Source organism: Mycena indigotica (genome assembly GCF_014461135.1).
Source record: "Mycena indigotica strain 171206Taipei chromosome Unknown Mind.scaff0006, whole genome shotgun sequence".
NCBI lineage: Eukaryota > Fungi > Basidiomycota > Agaricomycetes > Agaricales > Mycenaceae > Mycena > Mycena indigotica.
The window spans coordinates 3245221-3268010 of record NW_023503005.1 but is presented as its reverse complement, the minus strand read 5'-3'; the positions used below and the strand labels follow the sequence as shown (position 1 = coordinate 3268010).

Sequence of the window (22790 nt, the reverse complement as noted above, 5' to 3'; positions counted from 1 at the left end):
AAAATCGTCACATCAATAAGTTACCCAACACGTCTTGCCAAGCACCACGATGACCGACTCCGACAACAGTCTGTGCCCTTCTTCTTCAAGTCCCCCGTCTTCACCGTCGAGTCGTACCAGCATATCTTTGCATCAAACCCCTCAACGATTGCCGAACCTTGCTCTGGACCCAAACCAAATTGCCACAATCGCCCATAGACTCCACGACACGCTCTGCGAATTGCGTATACCGAAACACAAAAGCAGCATCTCTGTCTCAATGAATACCCTCGAAGACATCATCGTTAGATCGCAGCAACTTGCTCTCTTGACCTCCAGCTTTGCCACAACCTTCAATGCCAGGGAGAATGGACCGGTAGCAGAAGAAATAGCGAGAATGTCCAGCGCTATATCTCATAGACTAGGAAATATCGAATCCAGACTCAAACCATCGACACAAGACAACCACCCGACGACAGCCGTGAATGGCATACGTCATGCTACGCTTTATCTCCAGGACGGAAATATTGTCCTCGTTGCAGGGTCTCCTCAAATTATATTCCGCGTTCACCGTTCAATGCTCTCACGTCAATCCGACTTTTTTGCAACTATGTTCACACTTCCTGGCCCCGACCGCGAATGCTATGATGGAGCGCCGTTGATATTTATGCAGGACGATCCCCAAGCCGTTGAGAGTTTGCTTAATGTTTTGTACGACCCAAGGTCCGCAGAGTCTGGTGGCCACTTATTCACACACTAATTTGTCTCAGCCAACTACCATATAAGCGTCTTGCGCCAGAGACTCCGTTGCGAGTTCGCCATGTGCTTGCAATTGCCACCAAATACGAAATGGATGCGTTACGGGATCGAATCGTTACTCAGCTTGAGGCTGACTGGCCATATACTCTGCGTGGTTGGGATCGTCTGGAGTCTGAGATCGAAGGACTTATCGAGGAGGACGAGGATGGCGACGTTGACGGCCTGCATATCGACGACAAGTTACCTGAACCGTGCGCAGCTGTTCGTCTTGCAGTGGAATGCAGTATTCCCAAAATACTGCCCTCAGCCTTGTATCACCTGTCACGGCTTGACATCCAGGACGACTGGCTAGAGAGTCGGAAAGACGATTCGCGGTCGACAACCACCAATCGAACAGCTAGATGGGATCTCCTTGTTGGCGACGATTTCAGGCTTTTGCTCAAGCTACGTAATATGATCGCCAGCTTCGAGTATGACGACATATACACGACTTCCCTCCAGTGTCGCTCCTCAGACGAGTGTCACGATGGTTGGCAGAGGATTCGCAATTCTTGGACGACTGCAACCGACCCTCTCGACGAACTCAAGTGTTTTATTCAGGATCGTCCCAGTGCGCTATGCAAGCACTGTTGGTCAACGTTTCAAGATGGAGCGCAAACCAAGCGGGGGGAGTTGTGGAATGCTATTTGCCTGTTTGTGGAGAAAGAATGCTGATAACCGTTAACGTTTGCTTGCGAGCTGACATTTGTACTAATACGCAATCCACATTCATTCTGACCCAAATACATCTTCTTGCGGAAGAATACTCCTGCGTTGCCCCAAACCTGACTCGCCGTGCAATCCGCGCTTTGGTGGTGTGCTCAGAGTAAAGTCGTTTCCCGTATCAAAATCAGCTGGCTTATGTCGCGGGGAGCGCGGGGGCGTCAGGCTGCTATACGAAGGGGAGTGTGGCCGGAGAAGCGGGGAACGTGGCGGGGGGATTGGCCCAGGAGAATGTGGTGTCAGAATCCCTTCCGAGCGAGCGCTTTTCGAGCGGAAAGGTAAAAGGGAGCGGAACAGAGAGACCCGAGTTGGGGCGTAGCTTTTATTGCTGGCTGCAGACGATTCAGAGCCTAAGTAAATCGAATTAATAAGCATAGAGCAGGACAGTGAGGCATTGATAGACCTGCTGCTGCTCCGGACATAGGAAGAGTGTTGTCATTGGCGCTGAGACTGAGGAAAAGGAATAGAGGAGCTGCCCAAACGCACAGGCCGAAGAAAGTCGATATCTCGGAGAAACCCAATATTCCTTTCGGAGGAGGTGCTCCACGAAACGAACGGCTATGTCTAGCTTCTTGAGAGATCCGCGCGAAATGGTTAAACCACAGAAAGTGGTCCATGATGACGAAAACGCAAGACGCCATAAACGACTGGACCAATGTGAGCGATATAATCCACCCGCGTGTGATAACTTACCCAAGAGGTGAGCTCAATAACGGGCCATGTATCGGAGAAGTTTTGGAGATAAACCAGGTGACAGAAGACGGAGAATGCAGTCTGTGCCGGTGGTAGAGAGTCTGAGAGGTACAAAGCGCCATGCAATACGATTATAACCTAGGAAAATGAGTGGGAAAGGGGGAAACGAATATAAGGACAGACATAAATGGCTCGCTGCCCCACAGTTTTCGCGGTTTTAGAATGTTCTTCTATAAGTTCGGAGCAGTAGAGGAGCCCGCTTGCTATGAACGCGCTTGTTCAGTTGCAGGCTTATGCGAATTGTGGAACGAGCCGACCAAGTGACAGAACGATGAAAGCTAAGGCGGCGGCAGCGGCGCCATAGCTAAGGAAATTAAGAATAGACGCGTTGATGAGGCATAATATGACCTTAGATAAAAGAGGAGGCCCATGCACTCCGGTGTATCCCGGATACAAATTGGTGAATTGGGATGTTGACCCGCAAAAGCAAGACAGAGCAAGACGCGTAGTTGTGACGTAATCAGAATACTTACGCAGTGACTGGGGCACAGCAACAACAGCTTCTCTCTCCTGCTGCCATGAGCAACCTTGAGAGTGAGGCCCATTGTCCTCGTATATCCGCCCGCTGATAAGCCTTAGAAACTCTTTTCCAACTCAAGGTTTCTGCCAGGTTCACTCATCTGTGCTATCCTAAACGGTCGTCAGTTCACGGCTAAGACTCTAAATCGACAAGCGAAGAAGGCGCAGAAAGACGAGAATACAGAGAAGGCTCGTTTAAAGAAGGTGAACGGGCGGAAATATCGAGACGCTGGTTCTCATTTGAACCCCGTTTCAGGCACTACAACAAGGAAATAACGAGGGTGCGCGGATCTATGCCTCCAATGCCATCCGGAAGAAGAGTGAATCTCTAAATCTGCTCCGACTATCGAGCAGGATAGACGCTGTAGCCAGTCGGGTGGAGACTGCGGTTACGATGAGACAAGTAACGGGGAACATGACATCGGTGGTGCGTGGAATGGACAAGGCGATGGAGAGCATGAACCTGGAAAGGGTGAGTCTGTTGTTGTCTTATTACTGGTGACTGAAGGAATGTAGATATCGATGGTCATGGACAAATTCGAATCACAGTTTGCTGATCTGGATGTGCAAACGTCCTATATGGAGGATGCAATGGGTTCCACGACGGCCGTCTCAACGCCACAAGATCAAATTGACCAACTCATGCGACAAACGGCCGAGGAAGCGGACATCGAGCTTCAACATGACCTAGCCGCCAAGGATCTCGACGCTGTTCCCGATTTAGCACCTCGTGAGAAGATTGGAGAAGAGGACACCAAACTAGCTGAACGATTGAGAGCTCTCCGGCCGGCCTGAAAGATTCATATCACTGTGTAATTTACTTTGCTGTACTCGACATAATCTGTTGCGGAACTTTCTCAGGTTATATGGACCCACCGACATTTGCCACCCACTAATAAGGTCGTTGACTTCTTGACTTCGGTGCGCCCTACGCTTTCCTTAGACTTCTCAAGATTAGCGCGAATCGAATTACATTTATAGCGACAAAATCGGACATTGATCACTCAAAACTGAGGGTCGTAGAGAGCAGCACCAATCGCAAGGCACTTCCACCGGTCCGAATTTTGCGTCCAGTACAGTCTGGGTCGCAACTGGAGAGTAGAAGACCCAAAGAAAACCAGGAGGAGCAGTGAAACGCCATAAGCAGCATCCGCATCACACTCTTGTGATCTTCTAACCGATGTCTTATTTTCACTACCCGGTCTCCCTTTCCGCCTCAATAAAACTGGGGCTTTGGGTTTGAGCTTCATCCTGCCTGTAGCCCACCATGCCGATGGACAAGCTGAGCATGTTCAGGGTTATGTGCGATTTCTTTTCGCCGTTTTGCATTGGGGTTTACTCATCCATCTGCAGCTCCTTTACCTTGGCTGGTGGAGATTTTGTCCAAACGATACCCGGTACTAAACACCATATATTCGTGGCTCATTGACTCATGGACCGAGTAGACACTCTTCGGCTTTACCGGAAACAATGGGTCAACAGGAGCTTGAGGTGTGTGCCATTACTTTCTCCAAGTTCACCAGTTGAAGAACGCGTTTGCAGCCCAATCTGTGTTTTCTATGCTCTCGCTCGATAGTGAGCCCCATCTACTTTGTCTATGCAAATTCTCAACATTTCAGTATGAGCGCACTCTCCTTAATAACAAACGGTGTCGGTAAGCGCAACATATGCGCCGTTCCGCATTTCGCTGAGCGCCATCAGGTTTTTTTGGCACTTCTTTCACGGCAGCAAGCTGCAAAAGATTTTACATGCTTCCGAACGTTACAGCCAGTGGGTTTTAGTGAAGCAATCTAGACCATCGCATTATTAATGACTGGGTCAGTGCTCGCCGGAATGTCAGTACAAGTCCTCATATACATCCGGTAGACATTGCTCTTCCTGATGAGTTCGATCCCACTCATTCTTTGCAGCACGTACGCCATTTCCGGTCGTTCCAAATACGTCAGATGGGGTCTGATTGGGTTGCTGGCGGTCTGCATGCCGGTGCGCCTTGACGATTAGTTCTTGACCTCTCTCATTCGATCTAGCTTCAAGTTTTCGGCATCTGCTACCATCGAGATGTGAGTTGGTATTCGCCAAATGTTCGATCCTATTGACACATTTTCTGTAGCCAGTCCTATCTTCGGTATCCCTGGCCCTGGTAGATATTTGAGGTCACTAATACTTCAATAGCGCGGAGGGTGTAAGGGAAAGGTCCTACATCGTGGAGATGTTCGTCCTGTTCGTTCATAGGTGTCGCTTTGCTCATGAAACCCTTTTAGCCTGACTGGAACATCGTGTAATTCCACCTTAAGCTGACGGCTGTGCCTCTGACAATCCCGCCAGCTATTACAGTGCTCATATGGCCTTCGATCTGGTTGCCTGTGCCACAGCGACGTTCTATCTGGTCTTTATGTCCAGGATGCATGGCCGATTGTATGTGTGGTCTAACGCTTTTGCATTCGGCTAAGATGGTTTTAGCAACATGTCCAAATTTCTACGCCGTGTTCTCCGAAACGGACTGTTGTACACCTTTGCCGTGTTTGCCGCCAACTTGTGGGTTTCAATATCAGCCACTGCTTCTGGGTTTTCATTATTCGTTTGCAGTTGGGTCGTTCTCGAGTTCGCTGGAGTTCTAAATACCGGTGCTGCGTCAACCCTACCGCTTGCTGTCGTGATGATCGGTAAGACTTCTCTTTGACTTGGATTTCAAATTCATTCTTTTCTTAGCTGCCGCCCATCTTATCCTCAGCACGCAACGTTTGCACCCCGCCGCTCCTTACACAACCAGTGAAGACGATGCTCATACGCCTAATGAAACTGGCCCGGCAATTCTTTTCCATCATCGCACAACACACGATCTAGAGCTAGACTCCAATGTCTACGGCAATCAAAATAATAAACACCTTCCGTCCTCCAACGATTCCCAAGATACCAGCAGGCATAAAGGCGAAAGCCAAGGCTCCGTGACCCGGACTAGCGAGGCTTAAGTCAGAAACCACTTTTAATAGCATGTACTTGTTGATCCTACGCCGATGTGTATTGTTATTGATATTTTCAACGTGCGAAAATGGAAACGAGTGGAAGTACACGAAAAGGGTCCCGATGTGGCAGTACAACATATGAATATTGATGGTTCAATGTCTTGACCAATTTGGATCATAAGTGGGTGGCAAGGCCTCCTCTTCAGGGACTACTCGACCTGCATCTACTTCTTGTCGTATCCGCCGCGAACTCGCGCCGTCGTCGCTTGGCATGCGGGCATGTTTTTCAGGAAGTGGCCCAGCTATCCGACTGGCTGAGGCAGAGGAAGAAGCAGACGCAATCATGCTGGCGCCAATGCTTGCAGTTCCAGAGGCGAAGGGCTGTTGGGGCGGGCGCATTGAACGCCCGTCTGAATAGGGATCGAAATCACCCGAAGTGCGTGGTGTGCTTGAATCATCTGAGTAGGGGACTTGTGGAGGCTGGGGGACATCGCGCGTCGAGGCTGAATAGGTGCTGTAGGTATATCCGTCGCGGTAAGCGGCGTATTGGTTGTCACTGTTAACCGTCATCATGTTGGTGCTCGATAGTGAATTGCTTTGTGCTGCTGTCGTGCCCAGTCAGAAACGAAAAGGAAAGTGAAATCTTAGGTACGAACGCGTCATCTGTGAGTGTGACTGGTCATCGAAGGGGGTTACCAGCATGCCATTCATGGACATCGCATCCCTTTCAGCCCGTTTTCTAGATCTGGGGGAGCGCTTTCAGCAACGCCATATTCAAGGGAATCTGCTGCCAACCTGCGACGCAAACATAGCACACCGAACAATAATAACGCAGCAACGATTACGACAGCGCCAACCTGCAGTAATCATGTCAAGCGGATAGAATAGGACAAATGACAGTTCCGCACCGCAATACCAACAATTTGACCAGTGTTGGATGACTTTGAGGTTGAGGGGAGCGAAGGATTGGAGGTTGAGGGTGGCGGGGACCCAGATGAACTGGGATCCCTAAAAATGAGTCCAACAGCGTACGCGTACTTGATCAAGATGACTTACCTGCTGAGTGGGGGCAGATTCATCATGAGGACCTAAACTGTTGATCGTACACGCAAGGCTTCGGACACTGAGCAACACGCACACTGTGAATATCAAGATAGGAGCCTTGGATCAGGTTTGTCATTTTGATATTGTAGGTTTGTGCTGGGTCAAGGCCGGACTCGAAATAAACAAGGTTGTCCAACACAAACCACTTAGAGGTGGCGTTGAATATTCGGGCTCCTCGAGAAGCTCCAGGGGGATTGAGCTCGACTGAGTAGGTTTGATGGTCCCAATTACTCGTTCCATATACGAAAAGGGCAGACCTGAACATCATCAACGAACCGCCAAGTGAAGTAACTGCGGACAAACGTTTTGGAGCAAGAAAATTCTAGAGTCGATCCTGCGCCGTTGGTATCGATACGGGTATATCCAGCATCCTGGTGAAAGTTGGCGATGCCAGTTCCCGTTGTGCTGAAGAAGGAATTTGTGGTAAATGTGTTATTCGGTCCAGCGGTTACCGCAACCACCGTCGAATTGGATATGGAGCTACCAATCAGGTAAGTAGAGCAAAACCAGAGTAGACCAGAGTTTACTTCGATGCAATGTTGGATCGAACAGCAAATTCAGCATGGGACAGAGTCAAAGACTGTCCCTGAGTAGCTTTGAGCGTTATAGTATGCATTACGCTTCCGTTCAAGGCCCCGTATGTTGCAAGTAGCGAGCCTGATGGGTTACCAGCATCTTCGGGGCCATTGTCGAGTGTTGTTGAATAAGCGCCACTAGTGCCTGCGCCATAGATAGAGACGGCGGTCCCCACAAAAGATAAACGGGCTGTCGCGCCAGAGAGTGTGGTGGTGTGGGAGGATACTCCAGATGCAAGGTTGGACGAGGCATGCGTTGGATCGTATGGTGGTTCAGGTGAAAAATCGCTCGACCATCCTGAGCTCGACGCGCCTTCGCGTTCGGGTGAGTACTCCCAGGTCGGGGATTGGTCGGAGACGGTGATGTTTACAGAGGTCATGAAAATGAGGTGCCGGCGAAAAGCCCGACCAAAGCAAGAAGAAGCGGAGAAAAGAAGAAGATTGTGGACTGGACGTGAGTTGATATATGTCGTTGATCCCCATGTGTGGCTGTCCACACACTTTGTCGTAACTGGGCGGTGATGTTTCAAGTGGGCGGAGGTCACACTGTGACGTCAATGCCTGTCAATGCTCTTGGCCTGCCTTCCGCATGTACCTTTATCTCAGCACTCAATCAGGACAACGCGTCCTTTATCTAGTTGCAACATCTCAACAGCGGGTCCTGGCCTTCCGCCACAGTGACACCAGCGCAGCCCAAGCTATCGTCGAGTTTCTCCCTCAGACTCAAGTTCCTTTAGGAACACTCATCCGGCTGACAACACGCGTGGTGAAAGGTTGTTTGGGCTTGATTTCGATTGAGAAAGGCACGCCCGTCCGCGTTTCGAGCATCATACACTTTCTCATGGCCCAATCCAGATGTCTTTCTGGCGGTCGTGACTAGTGCAACTGAGGTGGGCAACACTCGTCCGAATGCGTCCACCTCATCTGGCGAATCTATCGCTCGGATTCACGAAGTCTCTTTCTTCAGTCTCACGTCTCCCGCATGGGACGAACTCTCCAACGAGTCGTTGAATAACCCTGAGTCGGTTGATGCCATGCTGATGCGCGACAATTATGGCCAATCAACATCTCCCCCCGTTTTCGAACATCCATGTGTGCCGCTGACCAAGCTTCTCTCTTCTGGCTCATTCTACTTCGCCAAGGACTCCGAGTGGGATATCTCATCAAGACTGGCTATCCGTCTGGCACGAGGCAAACAAGCGCCTTGGGACCTCTCAACATTCGATGAAAAATTCATCTGGAATGCGTTCCTCGTCCGCAGTTTGCTCGACTTTAGATCTCGACTAGACATGCTAGAGCGACGAGACTTCGACTCGTGCCAATTTATTGTGAGAAAGCCGCTCGAATATCATTGACGCGCTCAAAAACTATAGGTGTTAGCGATACAAGGCTACGTTGGGGTCACAACGATGGCTTTGCCGGCTCCACCAACGGACGGAAAACCAGCCATCGTCACTCTGTCCCTCATATCCCGATTAGGTTGGAAAAGAGCTGGAACAAGATTCAATTCTCGAGGAGTCGATGATGATGGAAATGTTGCCAACTTTGTAGAGGTTTGTCGTATCCCCTTCAAAACTCCAGAGCCCATGCCACATCATAGACGGAAACCATTTTCACCACCGATCAGCAATGTGTTAGCGCCGTTCAAGTTCGAGGAAGCGTTCCTTGTAAGTTGTGCCAACCATTGAACTCATATCATTCATCTTGTCAAGTGTTTTGGGAACAACAGGGTCTGCAAACATTTGGCCAGAAAATCCAAATTACCCGGCCAACTACCTCTCAGCCAGCATTTGACCGGCATTTTGCGTCGCTTGTGGAAGAATATGGCGTTGTGCATGCGATCAATCTTCTTGGTTCCAAAGAAAATGAGGCTTACCTTACAAATGCTTATGCGCGCCATCTACAAATTGCACGGGAAGCGTTGGGGGACGAGGTCTGTTTGACTCATTACGACTTTCACAACGCTGTTCGGTCTGGCGGTCATGATAGCGTAGTAAGGGATCTCAGGCGAATGGAGGCCATCAGCAGACACATTGATAACTTTGGATTCACCATGTGCGACGCCGCCTCGGATGAAATTGTGACGGAGCAAAAGGGAATATTCCGTACCAATTGCCTCGACTGGTGAGTACTAGTGGCACTCACCTTTCTCATCGCTAACTTAAGCGCCAAACAGCCTCGATCGCACAAACTTTGTGCAAGACATCATGTCGCGTACCACTCTAGAACAATACATTCTCCTTGTCCGCCGGGAATGGACCCACTCGCATACCCTCTGGACCAATCACCGTGAGCTGTGGGGGGATAACGGCGACGCTCTATCCAAGTAATGCAGACCCCAGCGCTTGATTTATCTGGTTCTGATGTTTTATAGGATTTATGCCGGAACTGGAGCATTAAATACTAGCTTTACGAGGACCGGGAAGCGCACTCTTGCCGGTATATATCCCAAATTGTCCCATGACCGGCTACATCTCGATTTGCAGGAGTTCTTTCCGACGCCACCAAGAGTGTCTCGAGGGCATATATCAACAATTTCCAGGATTCAAGAAAGCAGCTCGCTATTGATATGTTTTTAGTATCGTGTCCATTCTCTCATCACTCATCCGGCTAATAGTACTCAGGGTAACATGAGCAGTCAACAATCAGTAACGATATTCGACCCCATCCATGAGTCTGTCCGCATGGCATTAGAAAATAGGTCAATATTGCGTTTTGCCTCGGTGCACCACACTGACCTTTGAAGATTGAATGAATATTCGTCCACAAAACCCTCTACCATCTTTATTGGAACATGGAACGTCAATGGTCGAGTAAGTACCCGTCGTTGCAGTTTGCAGTGATCCAATTCTACAGCCACCTTCGGAATCGCTGTTACCTTGGTTGTTCCCTCGCGATGGTGCGCGTCTTGCTATGTTCTAGTCTGGCAGTCCTTAACCTGCAAATACTCAGCGATAAATGAGTAAAGCAGCTCCATCAAGACCAAACTGCGCCTCACGTTTTAAAGTCCTGACATGTTTGTCCTTGGCTTCCAAGAAATAGTTCCTTTGACAGCACAACAAATCGTGCAAACGGATCCCGAAAAGAAGTCAGTATCTTCCAAGATAAATTCGCTGCAACCTTTTGATTGAATGTAGACGGGTCTGGGAGGCACGTATAATGGACACCCTAGACCGTCGCCCCAATAAAAAGTTTGACTACGTGCTTTTACGAAGCGAACAGGTATTTCTGTTGTCTTGACTTCGGCACGTTGAAGACCGTTTGCTAGCTGGTAGGCACGGCGCTAATGGTGATAGTCAAGACGGATCTGGCATCGGTGATGCGAAACGTAGAGGCCGCCTCCCGAAAGGTACCAATGAGTTTGGGATTCCAAGCCGACGCTCAACTTTATAAGACTGGACTCCGGGGAATGTCAGGCAATAAAGGAGCTGTTGCCGTTCGATTGGAGTACCATGACACCAGTTTTTGCTTTCTGACTGCCCATCTTGCGGCTGGGCATGCCAACGTTGAAGAGCGAAATACGGACTACCGCACGATCACCAATGGGTTGCACTTCCAACGCGGGAAGACTATTGACAGTCACGAGTATGTTTCACTGTCGCATCTCCTGTGGACTGAATGGTGTCTCTCCCCATAGCAATGTCATTTGGCTAGCGGACACCAATTATCGGATAGACTTCGAAAACGAGAGCGTTCGCTCCTGGGCGCTGTCAGATAACTATGATATGCTGCTGGCGGGAGACCAGGTTTGGTCTCCGCTTTGTTTCGGAGAATGATCTAATTGTTGGTTAAGCTCAAGCAAGCAATTGATACGGGAGCAGCTTTCGTGGGGTATGATGAGGGGCCCCTATTGTTTCGACCCACATACCGTTACAATCTGGGAACGGATGAATACGACACCAGCGAGAAAATGCGGATACCTGCATGGACAGATCGCATCCTGTATCGGGGACCCGCGTTAGATCTGGGAGTTTATTCGAGGGCGGAACTGAAGGGCTCGGACCACAAGCCAGGTAGGTCTCTGCCTCTTTTAGTCCAAACCACATCTCTGATCGGCTTCAGTTTTTGGTCTCTTCCGATGTGCGGTGCGAATAGTCGACATCGCTAAGCGCGAAGCGCTATCCCAGTTGCTTTTGAGAAATGTCATTGCGAGTGCGTCGGGAGTTCAACTTGACGAGAAGTTGGCTGCGTTGGCGCTACCTGCAGCTTTTGATTGTGAGTGACTATAGAAAGAGCAGGACTGGCTTCTTACATCGAGCAGTGCCACTTCCCAGCTCGGACGAGGATGCATGGTGGATTGGGCCAGGTATGCGTTTTCATTTTCAATGCGAAACCCACACTAAGAAGAGAAGAACATCCCAACGGTGCAATTCTCCCTTCAGATTTACGCTCAATGCGGCCCGGTGTCACGAATCCATTCGATTATTCTCCAGACGATTCCTCTCTTTCATCGTCGACATCATCGGACGAAGAACTCTACACTGATGCGTTTACACTTAACACTGAAGGCATCACCCTCCAAACACCAATATCGCCAGTAAAAGCAGCTATTCGGAAACCGCCACCACCCCCACCACCTCCACGGCGAAAGCCTGACTGATCATAGACGATGTTTGTAATATTAACCTACAACGGAAGTCGAGTCATATGAGGCCTTGTTTCTTGAGGTCCTCGTATGTTTTGCGGTTATAAACGTTGCCCTCGTCGTCCTCCAATTCTTCCATCGTCTCCTGTTCGTTTATCTCTAGACGACCCTCGTGCTTGAGCTTCTCGGCCACTGCAAAAAAAAAAGTCAGGAGTGGCTGCAGCCGAAATATAAGTGACGCACGAGAAAGAGCGTCTTCAATACGCGTTATCTCGTGGAAATGCTTGGTGTTCGGCAGACCGAGAGCGCGCATACCAAAGGCATGTCGAGATTCCTGTTTCAAGTTAGTTCCGACACAAAGCGACACAAAAAAGGTAACTGACCTGGAAATGCCGTTCAAAGTTTTTGCGGCCCATGTAGACGTGGTCCGAGCAGATTTCGCAACGATATTCGACGCCCAAACCATGCAGTTTGTACAACCAATATGGGATTGGTTTTCCATCCCAACCAAGTGGAAGTTTGAGCGGGTTGTAAATGCGCTCCTCCTCCTCTTCATCTCCTCCCTCTTCCTTTGATGGCGGTGGGGGCGCTGGCTTCTTAGCCTGATCTTCAAGTTCCTGTTCACGCTCACGAGCAGTGAGCGAGAAACGCCGCTCGACATTGGATTTTGTGTCCGCAAGTGTTGCAGCAAGCAGAACAAGGAGAGATGTAGCAAGATGGTTGGTATAAGCGACATTGCGTAGCCGAGTAGCAGCGGTTGATGAATGGGAAGCTGCAGGCTTAGGAACAGACCCATTGCCATTGGGGTTTGCTGTTTGACCACCGGACTCCTCCAATTTAGTCTGTGCCTTGACATGCTTTTTGGAGGTCAAATGCGCATCGTAAACAGTCTTTTTGGAGTAATTCTTTTGGCCTGGAAGATGTTCAAGGTGTCGAAAGACGGCACAAAAAAATAACGCACAAGCAGCACACCATATACCTTCCTCTCCGTTGGTTTTTGGCGCGTTTTCTTCCCAGCCAGTGATTTCTTTAGCCTCCCATAGCTTATCAAATTCCTCCGTCGCTTGCTGCTGCTGCGAGTCAATGTCTGACAAGGGCATGGTGCGTTTAGCGAAGGACAACAGATACGCGTGCAGATTTTTTATGTATCTGGAAGCAATTAACAAAAAGTAGGTGCGTAACGGTGACACGCACGACTCGTAGTCTTTCGAGAAACGAATATCTTTCGACAGCTCGCGATGAACAGACCCTTGTGAGGCAAGACCAAGTAGATCGAGATACTGCAGATACCCAGGACGTTTGTTGATGTTTTTGAGGTTTGTGAATGCGATATGGTTCGCATACAGGTCAACATATTTGCCATATGCCTCTTCCCCCGAGAACAGCAATGAAATAGCTTTCAACTTGTGAGAAAGGGCCAGTAAGTGCAGTTGATTACGCACGGTCTTCTTCCTCATAGTCATCGTCCGCCCCATCCTGCTCGTAGTCCTCGAGAAGAACGGATAGTTCGAAGTCGAACCCTCCTGGGACGGAATCAGGGTACTTGGCGTGGTGCTCTTGCACTTTCACCAACCGCGCGTAAAACTCGGAGAGATCGTTTTGTTGAGCGGGAGATGATATTGCCTCCAGTTCGGCGCGTCGACGGTCTTGGTCTTCGTAGATGCTGTTCAATGTGACTGCTCGCGAAGATATTCGGTCGAGCACTTGAGCAGCTCGATGCTCAGTTTGGACTCGAAGCTCATGGGTTGGAGTGTTTCGAGAAAGAAGAGTATACAGAGCCCGTTCAAAGGCCTCGATTTCCTCGTGTGTCTGCCGTTGGACCTCGAATACGCTGTCCATGAAGGAGAATTGAGGGCTCTGTCACAATTGTGACCCTGCAACAAGTCAACCCAACCAGCCATGAGTGGGATAAACCCTGGAGACGACGTGAGTTTCTCTGGCTACTTGGCGTGCAAAAAAAGCTCATTCTTTTAGAAACTCGTATTCGAATCGTCGGAAGCGGTTTCTGTCGTTTCGACTTTTGATGACTTGGGACTGAAGGAGGACCTCATTCGCGGTATATACGCGTACAGTCAGTCGATTTACCTTCATTTTGCCTTGTTTCCGACGTGTATTCAGACTTCGAAAAGCCCTCCGCCATCCAACAACGTGCCATTCTGCCAATAACACAAGGAAGAGACGTTATTGCTCAAGCTCAGTCTGGTACTGGTAAAACGGCCACATTCTCGATTTCAATCCTTCAGTCTATCGATGTGACGGTTCGAGAAACTCAGGCGCTTGTTCTCTCCCCAACTCGCGAGCTCGCGACCCAGATCCAGTCGGTTGTTTTGGCTTTGGGAGACTACATGAACGTCCAATGTCACGCTTGCATTGGCGGTACCTCGATTGGAGAGGATATCCGGAAACTCGAATATGGCCAACACGTCGTCTCTGGCACCCCTGGTCGTGTTTTCGACATGATTCGGAGAAGGAGTCTTCGCACACGCAATATCAAAATGCTCGTATTAGATGAGGCCGACGAATTATTAAACAAGGGCTTCAAGGACCAGATATACGATGTCTACCGCTATCTCCCGCCAGCAACTCAGGTCGTCCTTCTCAGCGCCACTCTCCCTTACGACGTCCTCGAAATGACCACAAAATTCATGACAGACCCCATCCGCATTCTCGTCAAGCGTGATGAGTTGACGCTGGAAGGTATCAAGCAGTTTTTCGTGGCGGTCGAGAAAGAGGATTGGAAATTCGACACACTTTGCGACCTCTACGACACCCTCACTATCACCCAAGCTGTGATTTTCTGCAACACTCGGCGTAAGGCGAGTTTTTTTTTGCTTGACTTGTGGAGCACTATTTGACCATGTCTAGGTCGACTGGCTGACAGAAAAGATGAGAAGTTCAAATTTTACTGTCTCCTCGATGCACGGCGAGATGGCTCAAAAGGAGCGTGATGCTATTATGGCAGAGTTCCGTGGAGGCACTTCGTGAGCACAACTCGTATCGGTTCTCTGTCTCAAAGTCTAATCCACATTCAGACGTGTTCTGATCACGACTGATGTGTGGGCACGGGGCATCGACGTCCAGCAGGTTTCGCTGGTCATCAACTATGACTTGCCTGCGTATGTTCCCTTGTTTCCGTCTGTTCGTTACCTTATTGTCGAATAGGAATCGCGAAAACTACATCCATCGTATTGGTCGTTCGGGTCGTTTCGGACGCAAGGGTGTAGCGATCAACGTATGCAAATAACTTTCTCCGCAGCGGCTTGCTAACTAACTTATGCCTAGTTTGTGACTGTGGACGATGTTCGTATCTTGCGAGATATCGGTAAGTCAGCGGTAGAACTGCCGATCCAAACGTTAACCCATGCTCTCAGAACAATTCTATAGCACTCAAATCGACGAAATGCCGGTGAATGCTGCAGAGCTTATTTGAGGTCATTATTCGTACTGCCTGTAATTCCTCTATGTATCACGTTTGACCTCGTTGTGTGGTAAGAATTGTCAGCGACCATCACGTGACAACAAATTTTTGGTGCTTGCTTTGGCGGGCCTTCGCCGCCATGAACATCGCGCTCAGTTTACCGTCTACTGTCACTGGTATTAGTTTCAGTTTTCTCACCGGTGAAGATGTTCGGCGCATTTCCGTCAAGCAGATTGTCAATGTGAACCTTCTCGATGACCTTAATCGTCCCACTGTCGGTGGCTTGTATGACCCTGCTCTCGGCCCTGCCGAGAGGCAAGATATGTCTGTCTATGCTCAGACTTGCCACTTATACCTTGCTAACCCAATTCTTTTGTAGCTGCGCGACTTGCCATCTCTCATTCTATACCTGTCCGGGACATTTTGGCCACATCGAACTCCCTGCACCAGTGTTCCATCCTCTTTTCATGGGAAACATGCTCAACCTACTCCGCGACACCTGTTTATTCTGCCACCGATTTAAGCTCAGCCGCACTGTGGTACGCTATCTCGACTGCACACAATACGTTCTCAACTCTTTCTAAATAGCTCGCGAAATATGTTGCCAAATTCCGTCTGTTAGAGCGTGGTCTACTGGATGCGGCCCAAGGGGTAGATGATCTACACATTCGCGTGCGGATAAAAAAGGCGGCGGCGAAGAAACGAGCTCAAGCCGATGAAGATTCATCTTCTGACGAAGAGCCTGATCGAGGTTTGCAAGTCCCTGATGAGAGCGTGGAGGACTTTGTGAAACGCATCAATCTGTACGTCGCGGTGCATTTGGCGCGTTCTCCAACCAGCCGACGCGACCATTATAAGGATGGACTGGTTTACTCGGCGCGCAAAGCCTTAATCAGCGAGTTTCTCAAAACCTCATCTACTCTCACTTGCCAGAATGAAGATTGTGGGTGGTACGTGTCAGAGGTATCTCATGCTTACCTAGTCGTGACTCACTTCCCAGTCCTGCGTATACTTTCCGCAAGGAAGGCTACACGAAAGTCATCGAATACGATCTTTCTCCAAAGCAGAAGGCGAAGGCACGCCGTAAACGACCAGATGTTCTGCTGGAAGAGTCGGCTGCACATCTTTCGAACTTGGTGTCAAAAAAGCCAAAACGCAAGGCTCGAGAGGACTCTGACGTTGAAATGGGGGACCCTGATGATGATGCGGAAGACTCAGAGGATGTGCCCTCTGAGGATGAGGAGGAGCAAGATGAAGACGAAGACGATGAAGAACTGGTCAAGCAAAAAGGCGATGGTCTTCCTCGTGCTGCAAACGGGAAAGTCAAAACTAAGAGGGGGAGAAACGAACGCGTGATGACTGCGGAAGAATGTCGAGCTCATCTCCGACGGCTTTTCCGTAACGAACCTGTTATGTGTTCGCTGCTATACGGTCGACATGGTCCATACTCCCCTCTTTCACCTGAAGGACTTTCTTTCGCCTCCCCCGATATGTTCTTCCTCGACGCTGTCCCTGTTGCACCAACTCGATTTCGTCCGGCAGCCAAGATGGCTGACAAGCTGTTCGAGCACCCACAAAACGAGCTATTAGAGAAAATCCTCAAGACCTCGTACAGGTTGAGAGATCAAAACATTGACCTTCGGACGGCCTCACAAAAAACGGAAGGTTTCGACGAAATGGCACGCAAGAGGATTATGGCTTCGTTATTGCAAACCCTGGTGCAGTTGCAGGTCGATGTCAATAGCTTTATGGACAGCAGCAAGAATCCAACACCCATGAGGATGGGCAAACTTCCTCCAGCTGGCGTCAAGCAGGGTCTCGAAAAGAAGGAAGGCCTTTTCCGCAAGAACATGATGGTTTGTTCAGCGCTCTTCTCTAAACATGGCTGACACCTCTTACAGGGCAAACGGGTCAACTACGCGGCACGTTCCGTCATTTCCCCAGATGTCAACATCGAGTCCAATGAGATTGGAGTACCTCCCGTTTTTGCTCAAAAACTTACCTTCCCTGAGCCTGTAACACCTGCCAACTTCCACGAACTGCGACAACGGGTGATCACGGGACCAAAAGGTTACCCAGGTGCAACATTGGTCGAGTACGAAGATGGTCACCAAGTCTCCCTTGTAATTTTTGCCTTGCCTAGGTTTGTCCACTTACCGTACGCTTAGGACAAAATGACCGTGGAGCAACGGACAGCCATCGCGAACCAGCTCCTCACACCGCAGGAAAACAGTCACGGAACAAAAGGCGGCCTCTTTACTCGCACACCTGCAATCAACAAGAAAGTCTATCGACATCTGCGGGATGGCGACATTCTCATCCTTAACCGGCAACCAACGCTCCACAAACCAAGTATGATGGCCCACAAAGCCCGCGTGTTGAAAGGCGAAAAGACCATTCGAATGCATTATGCAAACTGGTTCGTTCTATCATCGTCAGTCTGAGCTTGAGCTTATAGAATCATGATAGCAACTCGTACAACGGTGAGACATAATTCAAGTTAGCAATGGCATGACTCATTTACGTGGTCCAATAAAGCTGATTTCGATGGCGACGGTAAGCTAACAGCTATAGTTGTTCAACTTAGCTCACTGAATTTGCGCGACTAGAAATGAATATTCATTTTCCACGTAAGACAGCGGCAATGAATTCATATCCAGCCCAACTGAGTATCGCTTAGAAAACCAAGTCTCTCGCGCTGAGGCCACAATGATTGCTAACACGGACAACCAATATTTGGTACCCACATCTGGAAATCCTCTCCGCGGTCTGATCCAGGATCACGTTGTCGCTGGTGTTTGGATGACGAGCCAAGATTCCTTCTTCACAAGGGAGGAATACTTTCAATTACTATATGGCGCTCTTCGTCCAGAAGACGAGCCGGATGACCATTCGCGGATATCAACTCTTCCTCCTACCATCTGGAAACCAGTCCCCTTATGGACAGGCAAACAGATCGTACGTGGCTAATATTAGACGCAAAACACGTGCTTAATGATAGCTAGATTTCGACGATCCTCAAGAACATTACGCCTGATAACTTCGAAGGACTAAACCTTAATGCGAAGACCAAGGTTCCGGGAAAGCTATGGGGAAACGATTCAAAGGAAGACAAAGTCATTTTCATGGACGGGGAACTTCTTTGCGGAGTTCTCGACAAGGCTGCATTCGGGGCTTCTGACTATGGAATTGTGCATTCTGTCTACGAGCTTTATGGAGCGGATACTGCGGGGAAACTTCTTGGGATCCTCAGTCGTCTATTCACAAAGTTCCTCCAGCATCGCGCCTTCACCTGTAGAATGGACGATCTTGCTTTAACAACAGAAGGGAACGGATGGCGAAAAGATCTTCTCCACAAGGGAAGGACATTGGGCACAGAAGGCGCAATCGAAAACTTTCCATCGTTACGCAATGCCTCGAAAGCCGAGCTTCCATCAGCGTTGACTGGCCTCCTTGAGGACGTCTTGCGTGACGATAACAAGATGGCCGGACTGGATATGACGGTCAAGACCAAGCTGGGAAAACTTACTTCGTCCATCAGTGACGCGTGCATGCCCAATGGCCTCTTGCGCAAGTTTCCTCACAACCACATGCAAACAATGACGCTCTCTGGAGCCAAGGGAAGCGCGGTAAATGCGAGACAAATTTCCTGTGCATTGGGTCAACAAGAACTCGAAGGTCGTCGTGTTCCAGTGATGGTCAGCGGAAAGACGCTTCCCTCATTCCGTCCATTCGAGACCAGGGCTATTGCAGGCGGATATGTAGCCAGCCGATTCTTGACCGGTATCAAACCGCAGGAATTCTACTTTCATTGTATGGCTGGTCGTGAAGGACTGATCGACACTGCTGTGAAAACTTCACGGTCTGGATACCTGCAACGATGTTTGATCAAGCATCTGGAGGGTATTCGAGTCCACTACGATCATACCGTTCGTGGCAGTGACTCGTCGATCTACCAATTCGCCTACGGCGGGGATGCATTGGATGTCACCAAACAAAAGCACCTCCGACAATTCCAATTTATCGCTCTCAACGAAGTATCATTTGTCAACATTCTCCAACCACGCATCCTACAAGACGCCGTCGATCACGAGACCGCAGTCAACTACATGAAGCAGGTTCTCAAGCAGTCTGATTCACGGCAAGGAAAAGGGAGCACTGCTGATCGCGATGCTTATGATCCAGCTTTATCCTTGTACAGTCCCAGCCGATTTTTGGGGAGCACGTCGGAGGGATTTGCCACAGCAGTCAACAAGTATATCAAGACCAATCCTGATGGGTTGATCAGAGACAAAGGCAAGGACGAGTTGTATAACAGCTCAAGAACGTTGGCGCGATCAAAACACTTCCGAGCACTGATGAACGTCAAGTATATGCGGAGTTTGGTTGAACCTGGCGAAGCGGTTGGGCTTCTGGCATCCCAAGGGTCAGCTTCTTCAAATATGACATTCAAATTTGCTGAACTTGCTATAGTGTTGGAGAACCATCCACACAGATGACACTCAACACGTTCCATTTCGCAGGCCATGGTGCTGCCAATGTTACACTTGGTATTCCACGACTTCGAGAAATAGTCATGACCGCCTCGCAAAAGCCCAAGACACCCTCAATGACGATGATCGTTCGGCCTGGAGTCCCACCAGCTGATATTGACATTTTCTGCAAACGCGCTAGCCGAGTGACCCTTGCACAAGTTGTGCACAACATTACTGTTCGAGAACGACTCACCGTTGAAGGCGAAGCGCGACGGACGCAGTTTACTGTCGATCTCGCGTTATTCCCCAAGGCCGAGTACATGTCTGAGTATGACATTGACCCGGCCGAGATACTGGCGTGCTTTGGGAGCAAGTTTCCTTTGCGGCTAAGAAAGGAGATGCAGGATGAAATGAAAAAACTCGATGCGGATCTCCGAAGTCAGATCAAGGAGCTGGGTCAAGGCAAAAAGTCGAAGGAGTCGGAAGATGCAGAGGGAGACGAGGAAGGAGATGAGGGGGCAGATGATGCGGCACCGACAGCATCGAAAAAACAAGACGAGGATGATGAGAGTGATGATGGCGAGGATGATGAGAAACGAGCGAGGCAACGGAAACAACTGGCGACGTATGATGATGATTCGGATGAAGAAGGGACAGAAGACGAGATGAAGGACGACGACATCGAGGCTGCATATGCGTCAGATACGGCGGCGACTACCGTGCCAAAGCCGTCATCAAGTCGGCCATCAAAGAAGAGCCTGTCAAGCAAACGCGTATCCCAAGTCCGCGACCTGTTCACCAAAAACATGAAGTTTGCCACAGACTTCTCGTTTGATGAGTCAAAATGCGCCTTCCAGCTCCAGTTCCGACCAGACATGCCGAAGCTACTTTTAGTTGGCATTCTCGAGCGAACATGTCGAGCTACGATCATCAGGCAAATTCCCGGCGTCAGCGAGTGTTTCCAGACCAAGGAGGAGAGCAAAACTGGAGAGACGACCATCAAACTAACGACCAACGGTTCAAATTTACAAGGATTTTGGCAGTTCAGTGCAGAGGCGGAAAACCCCATTGTGGAGACTGATGACATCTATTCTAATGATATCTACGCCATCCTGCAAACCTATGGGGTGGAGATGGCGCGGGCTGCTATATTGAAGGAAATGGGGTCTGTCTTTGGAGCGTACAGTATTCAAGTCGACCATCGTCATCTCGAGCTTATTGCCGACTATATGGTTAGTGTCAGAATTTTCCACGAGGCGACTGCTAACTTGTGCATAGACTTTTGACGGCGGTTATAAGGCCTTCAATCGCACAGGAATATCAAGCAACTCTTCTCCGCTGCTCAAAGCCTCATACGAGATGACAGCCGCGTTTTTGTCTGACGCGACTTTATATGGCGACTATGATGACCTCTCGACACCTTCGGGTAATATTGTGCTGGGTCGACCGAGTCTCTCTGGCACTGGTGTGTTTGATGTAGTCATGGATGTAACAAAAGTACCATAAAGCCTATCTATAATCAGCATGTACTGGCTTGTTTCACACCGGAAAAAGCAAAATATCAGCTTGAACAGAAACTGTAATTGATTTTAGACCAATCTGAAGTAGAATTAGGCCGACTTAAATGCAAAGTTTTAATTGAGCAGAAACCTACTCAGAATTTGGACAAAGATGTACAAAAATCAGCTCCAACAAAACCCCTTCTTTCTTCTAACCCGAAATGGCCATAGAAACTATGCCTATCAGTGCTAGTTTCTGCGCTATTGAAAGTGGCAATTTATAGCTCACTGATTCTTGCACAGAAACGAAACCCTTTGTTTCTGTGCAAGAATCAGTGAGCTGGGAAACAGACAGAAACCCTTTGTTTCTGTACAAGAATCAGTGAGCTATAAATTGCCACTTTCAATAGCACAGAAACTAGCACTCACCTATAGTGCCCGCTTATCCCCTCTAGTTAGAGGGGCAAGGGGGGGGGGGGTTCTCCCTCTAACTAGAGGGGTTTAACACGATTGCCTATGCTTTCTTAAACTTCCTTGTGAGTGTTAGTGGACATCCTGCTCAGCGGAGGCCCAAGTCCTCAGAGGTTAGTGGACTCATCATGAGTGTTGGTGACACTACACTCGCGGCTATCTTCCTCAGCCATCAAACCTCTTTCCAGCTGTGATCCCGACACTACCCGACCCCCCGCCCACTGTCCCGATCTGATGGCGCATCAAAAGATCAAAGTTGTGCGCTTCATTTAGATAAGCCTAGATATATCAATAAAAATTGAATATCTAAAATATTAAGGAAGATATAAGACTTTTGATCTAATGATCTGCGATCATAAAATCAAAATTGTAAAGAAGGTAATTCTAGCCAGTAATGTAAAGAAATCAAGTTGAAATTCATTCTCTCTAATAAAATATAGGCTTATGATGTATGTAATATGTTCACTGAAGTTAGTGGACAACATATGTATATAGATAGGTATATAGGAAGTTTCTGGACATATATCCATACTATAGGTTATTATGACTATTCATATACCATATTGAAGCCCTTTCATAATGATTTCATTGAGCAGTTATCTACTAACTTTTCTAGACACGGGCTACAAGTTGGTAGACAGATGTCATATATAGTAGTAGGTAGGGTAGGTTCATATATGCTACTAAATGATCCGGATATTAGATACTAAATTTAACGAGGTATAATGAGATTATAGATTCTATAATGCCTTTCCCTCTCTAAAATACCATAGAAATAGCTACTGCCACTACTATGAGTATGCTTTCTTGAGTCTATAACTAACTCTATCACGCAGGCACTATATGTAGTAGCAGTTCATGAGATGTAGCATATCATAATATCTTCACTGAAGGTGTCCACTAACTTCCTAGATACAGAAGTTAGTGG

General features: G+C 48.8%; 9 protein-coding genes across 9 annotated transcripts; 6 read left to right on the top strand and 3 right to left on the bottom strand.

Annotated features, from left to right (window-relative positions):
• Nucleotides 1-37: 37 nt before the first annotated feature.
• Nucleotides 38-1452, top strand: MIND_00753500 (BTB domain-containing protein; the record flags this gene model as incomplete). Its single annotated transcript, XM_037364232.1, has 2 exons — nt 38-702; nt 750-1452. Exons 1-2 carry the CDS (start codon nt 50-52, stop codon nt 1450-1452), a joined length of 1356 nt encoding a protein of 451 aa, XP_037219876.1. The 5' UTR covers nt 38-49.
• Nucleotides 1453-1506: 54 nt separating this feature from the next.
• On the bottom strand, nt 1507-2690 carry MIND_00753400 (DUF396-domain-containing protein; the record flags this gene model as incomplete). The annotated part of the gene is made up of 6 exons (XM_037364231.1): nt 2602-2690; nt 2511-2557; nt 2377-2456; nt 2194-2331; nt 1904-2147; nt 1507-1850 (listed from the first exon to the last, which is right to left on the bottom strand). Exons 1-6 carry the CDS (start codon nt 2622-2624, stop codon nt 1507-1509), a joined length of 876 nt encoding a protein of 291 aa, XP_037219875.1. The 5' UTR covers nt 2625-2690.
• A 66-nt stretch (nt 2691-2756) lies between these two features.
• Nucleotides 2757-3567, top strand: MIND_00753300 (Vacuolar protein sorting protein 46; the record flags this gene model as incomplete). Its single annotated transcript, XM_037364230.1, has 5 exons — nt 2757-2787; nt 2833-2852; nt 2899-2976; nt 3029-3244; nt 3289-3567. Exons 1-5 carry the CDS (start codon nt 2772-2774, stop codon nt 3565-3567), a joined length of 609 nt encoding a protein of 202 aa, XP_037219874.1. The 5' UTR covers nt 2757-2771.
• Nucleotides 3568-4039: 472 nt separating this feature from the next.
• Nucleotides 4040-5741, top strand: MIND_00753200 (putative Transmembrane protein; the record flags this gene model as incomplete). Its single annotated transcript, XM_037364229.1, has 16 exons — nt 4040-4074; nt 4126-4169; nt 4218-4263; nt 4315-4347; nt 4392-4426; nt 4474-4542; nt 4595-4634; nt 4683-4755; nt 4800-4832; nt 4883-4897; nt 4945-4983; nt 5034-5050; nt 5098-5187; nt 5233-5307; nt 5359-5435; nt 5482-5741. 16 exons carry the CDS (start codon nt 4040-4042, stop codon nt 5739-5741), a joined length of 981 nt encoding a protein of 326 aa, XP_037219873.1.
• Nucleotides 5742-5888: 147 nt separating this feature from the next.
• Nucleotides 5889-7803, bottom strand: MIND_00753100 (uncharacterized protein; the record flags this gene model as incomplete). Its single annotated transcript, XM_037364228.1, has 8 exons — nt 7367-7803; nt 7143-7319; nt 6874-7096; nt 6792-6823; nt 6644-6743; nt 6531-6592; nt 6392-6480; nt 5889-6340 (listed from the first exon to the last, which is right to left on the bottom strand). Exons 1-8 carry the CDS (start codon nt 7792-7794, stop codon nt 5889-5891), a joined length of 1563 nt encoding a protein of 520 aa, XP_037219872.1. The 5' UTR covers nt 7795-7803.
• Nucleotides 7804-8003: 200 nt separating this feature from the next.
• On the top strand, nt 8004-12014 carry MIND_00753000 (Inositol polyphosphate phosphatase; the record flags this gene model as incomplete). Its single annotated transcript, XM_037364227.1, has 20 exons — nt 8004-8187; nt 8270-8742; nt 8788-9085; nt 9127-9538; nt 9591-9740; nt 9789-9853; nt 9901-9992; nt 10039-10115; nt 10161-10227; nt 10271-10313; nt 10367-10376; nt 10422-10502; nt 10552-10636; nt 10683-10763; nt 10809-10999; nt 11052-11160; nt 11208-11427; nt 11477-11629; nt 11676-11720; nt 11767-12014. The coding sequence occupies 20 exons, from the start codon at nt 8004-8006 to the stop codon at nt 12012-12014; spliced, it is 3084 nt and encodes a 1027-aa protein (XP_037219871.1).
• Nucleotides 12015-12057: 43 nt separating this feature from the next.
• MIND_00752900 (RNA splicing factor PRP9) lies at nt 12058-13838 on the bottom strand (the record flags this gene model as incomplete). The annotated part of the gene is made up of 6 exons (XM_037364226.1): nt 12058-12191; nt 12243-12333; nt 12383-12912; nt 12961-13148; nt 13194-13395; nt 13442-13838. 6 exons carry the CDS (start codon nt 13836-13838, stop codon nt 12058-12060), a joined length of 1542 nt encoding a protein of 513 aa, XP_037219870.1.
• Nucleotides 13839-13874: 36 nt separating this feature from the next.
• Nucleotides 13875-15429, top strand: MIND_00752800 (uncharacterized protein; the record flags this gene model as incomplete). Its single annotated transcript, XM_037364225.1, has 8 exons — nt 13875-13925; nt 13974-14070; nt 14118-14815; nt 14865-14980; nt 15032-15115; nt 15162-15231; nt 15282-15321; nt 15371-15429. Exons 1-8 carry the CDS (start codon nt 13899-13901, stop codon nt 15427-15429), a joined length of 1191 nt encoding a protein of 396 aa, XP_037219869.1. The 5' UTR covers nt 13875-13898.
• Nucleotides 15430-15538: 109 nt separating this feature from the next.
• MIND_00752700 (DNA-directed RNA polymerase subunit) lies at nt 15539-21398 on the top strand (the record flags this gene model as incomplete). The annotated part of the gene is made up of 13 exons (XM_037364224.1): nt 15539-15741; nt 15797-15956; nt 16006-16367; nt 16418-17273; nt 17319-17540; nt 17586-17836; nt 17887-17900; nt 17956-17973; nt 18027-18047; nt 18098-18375; nt 18423-19843; nt 19891-21124; nt 21171-21398. Exons 1-13 carry the CDS (start codon nt 15557-15559, stop codon nt 21396-21398), a joined length of 5250 nt encoding a protein of 1749 aa, XP_037219868.1. The 5' UTR covers nt 15539-15556.
• Nucleotides 21399-22790: the final 1392 nt, after the last annotated feature.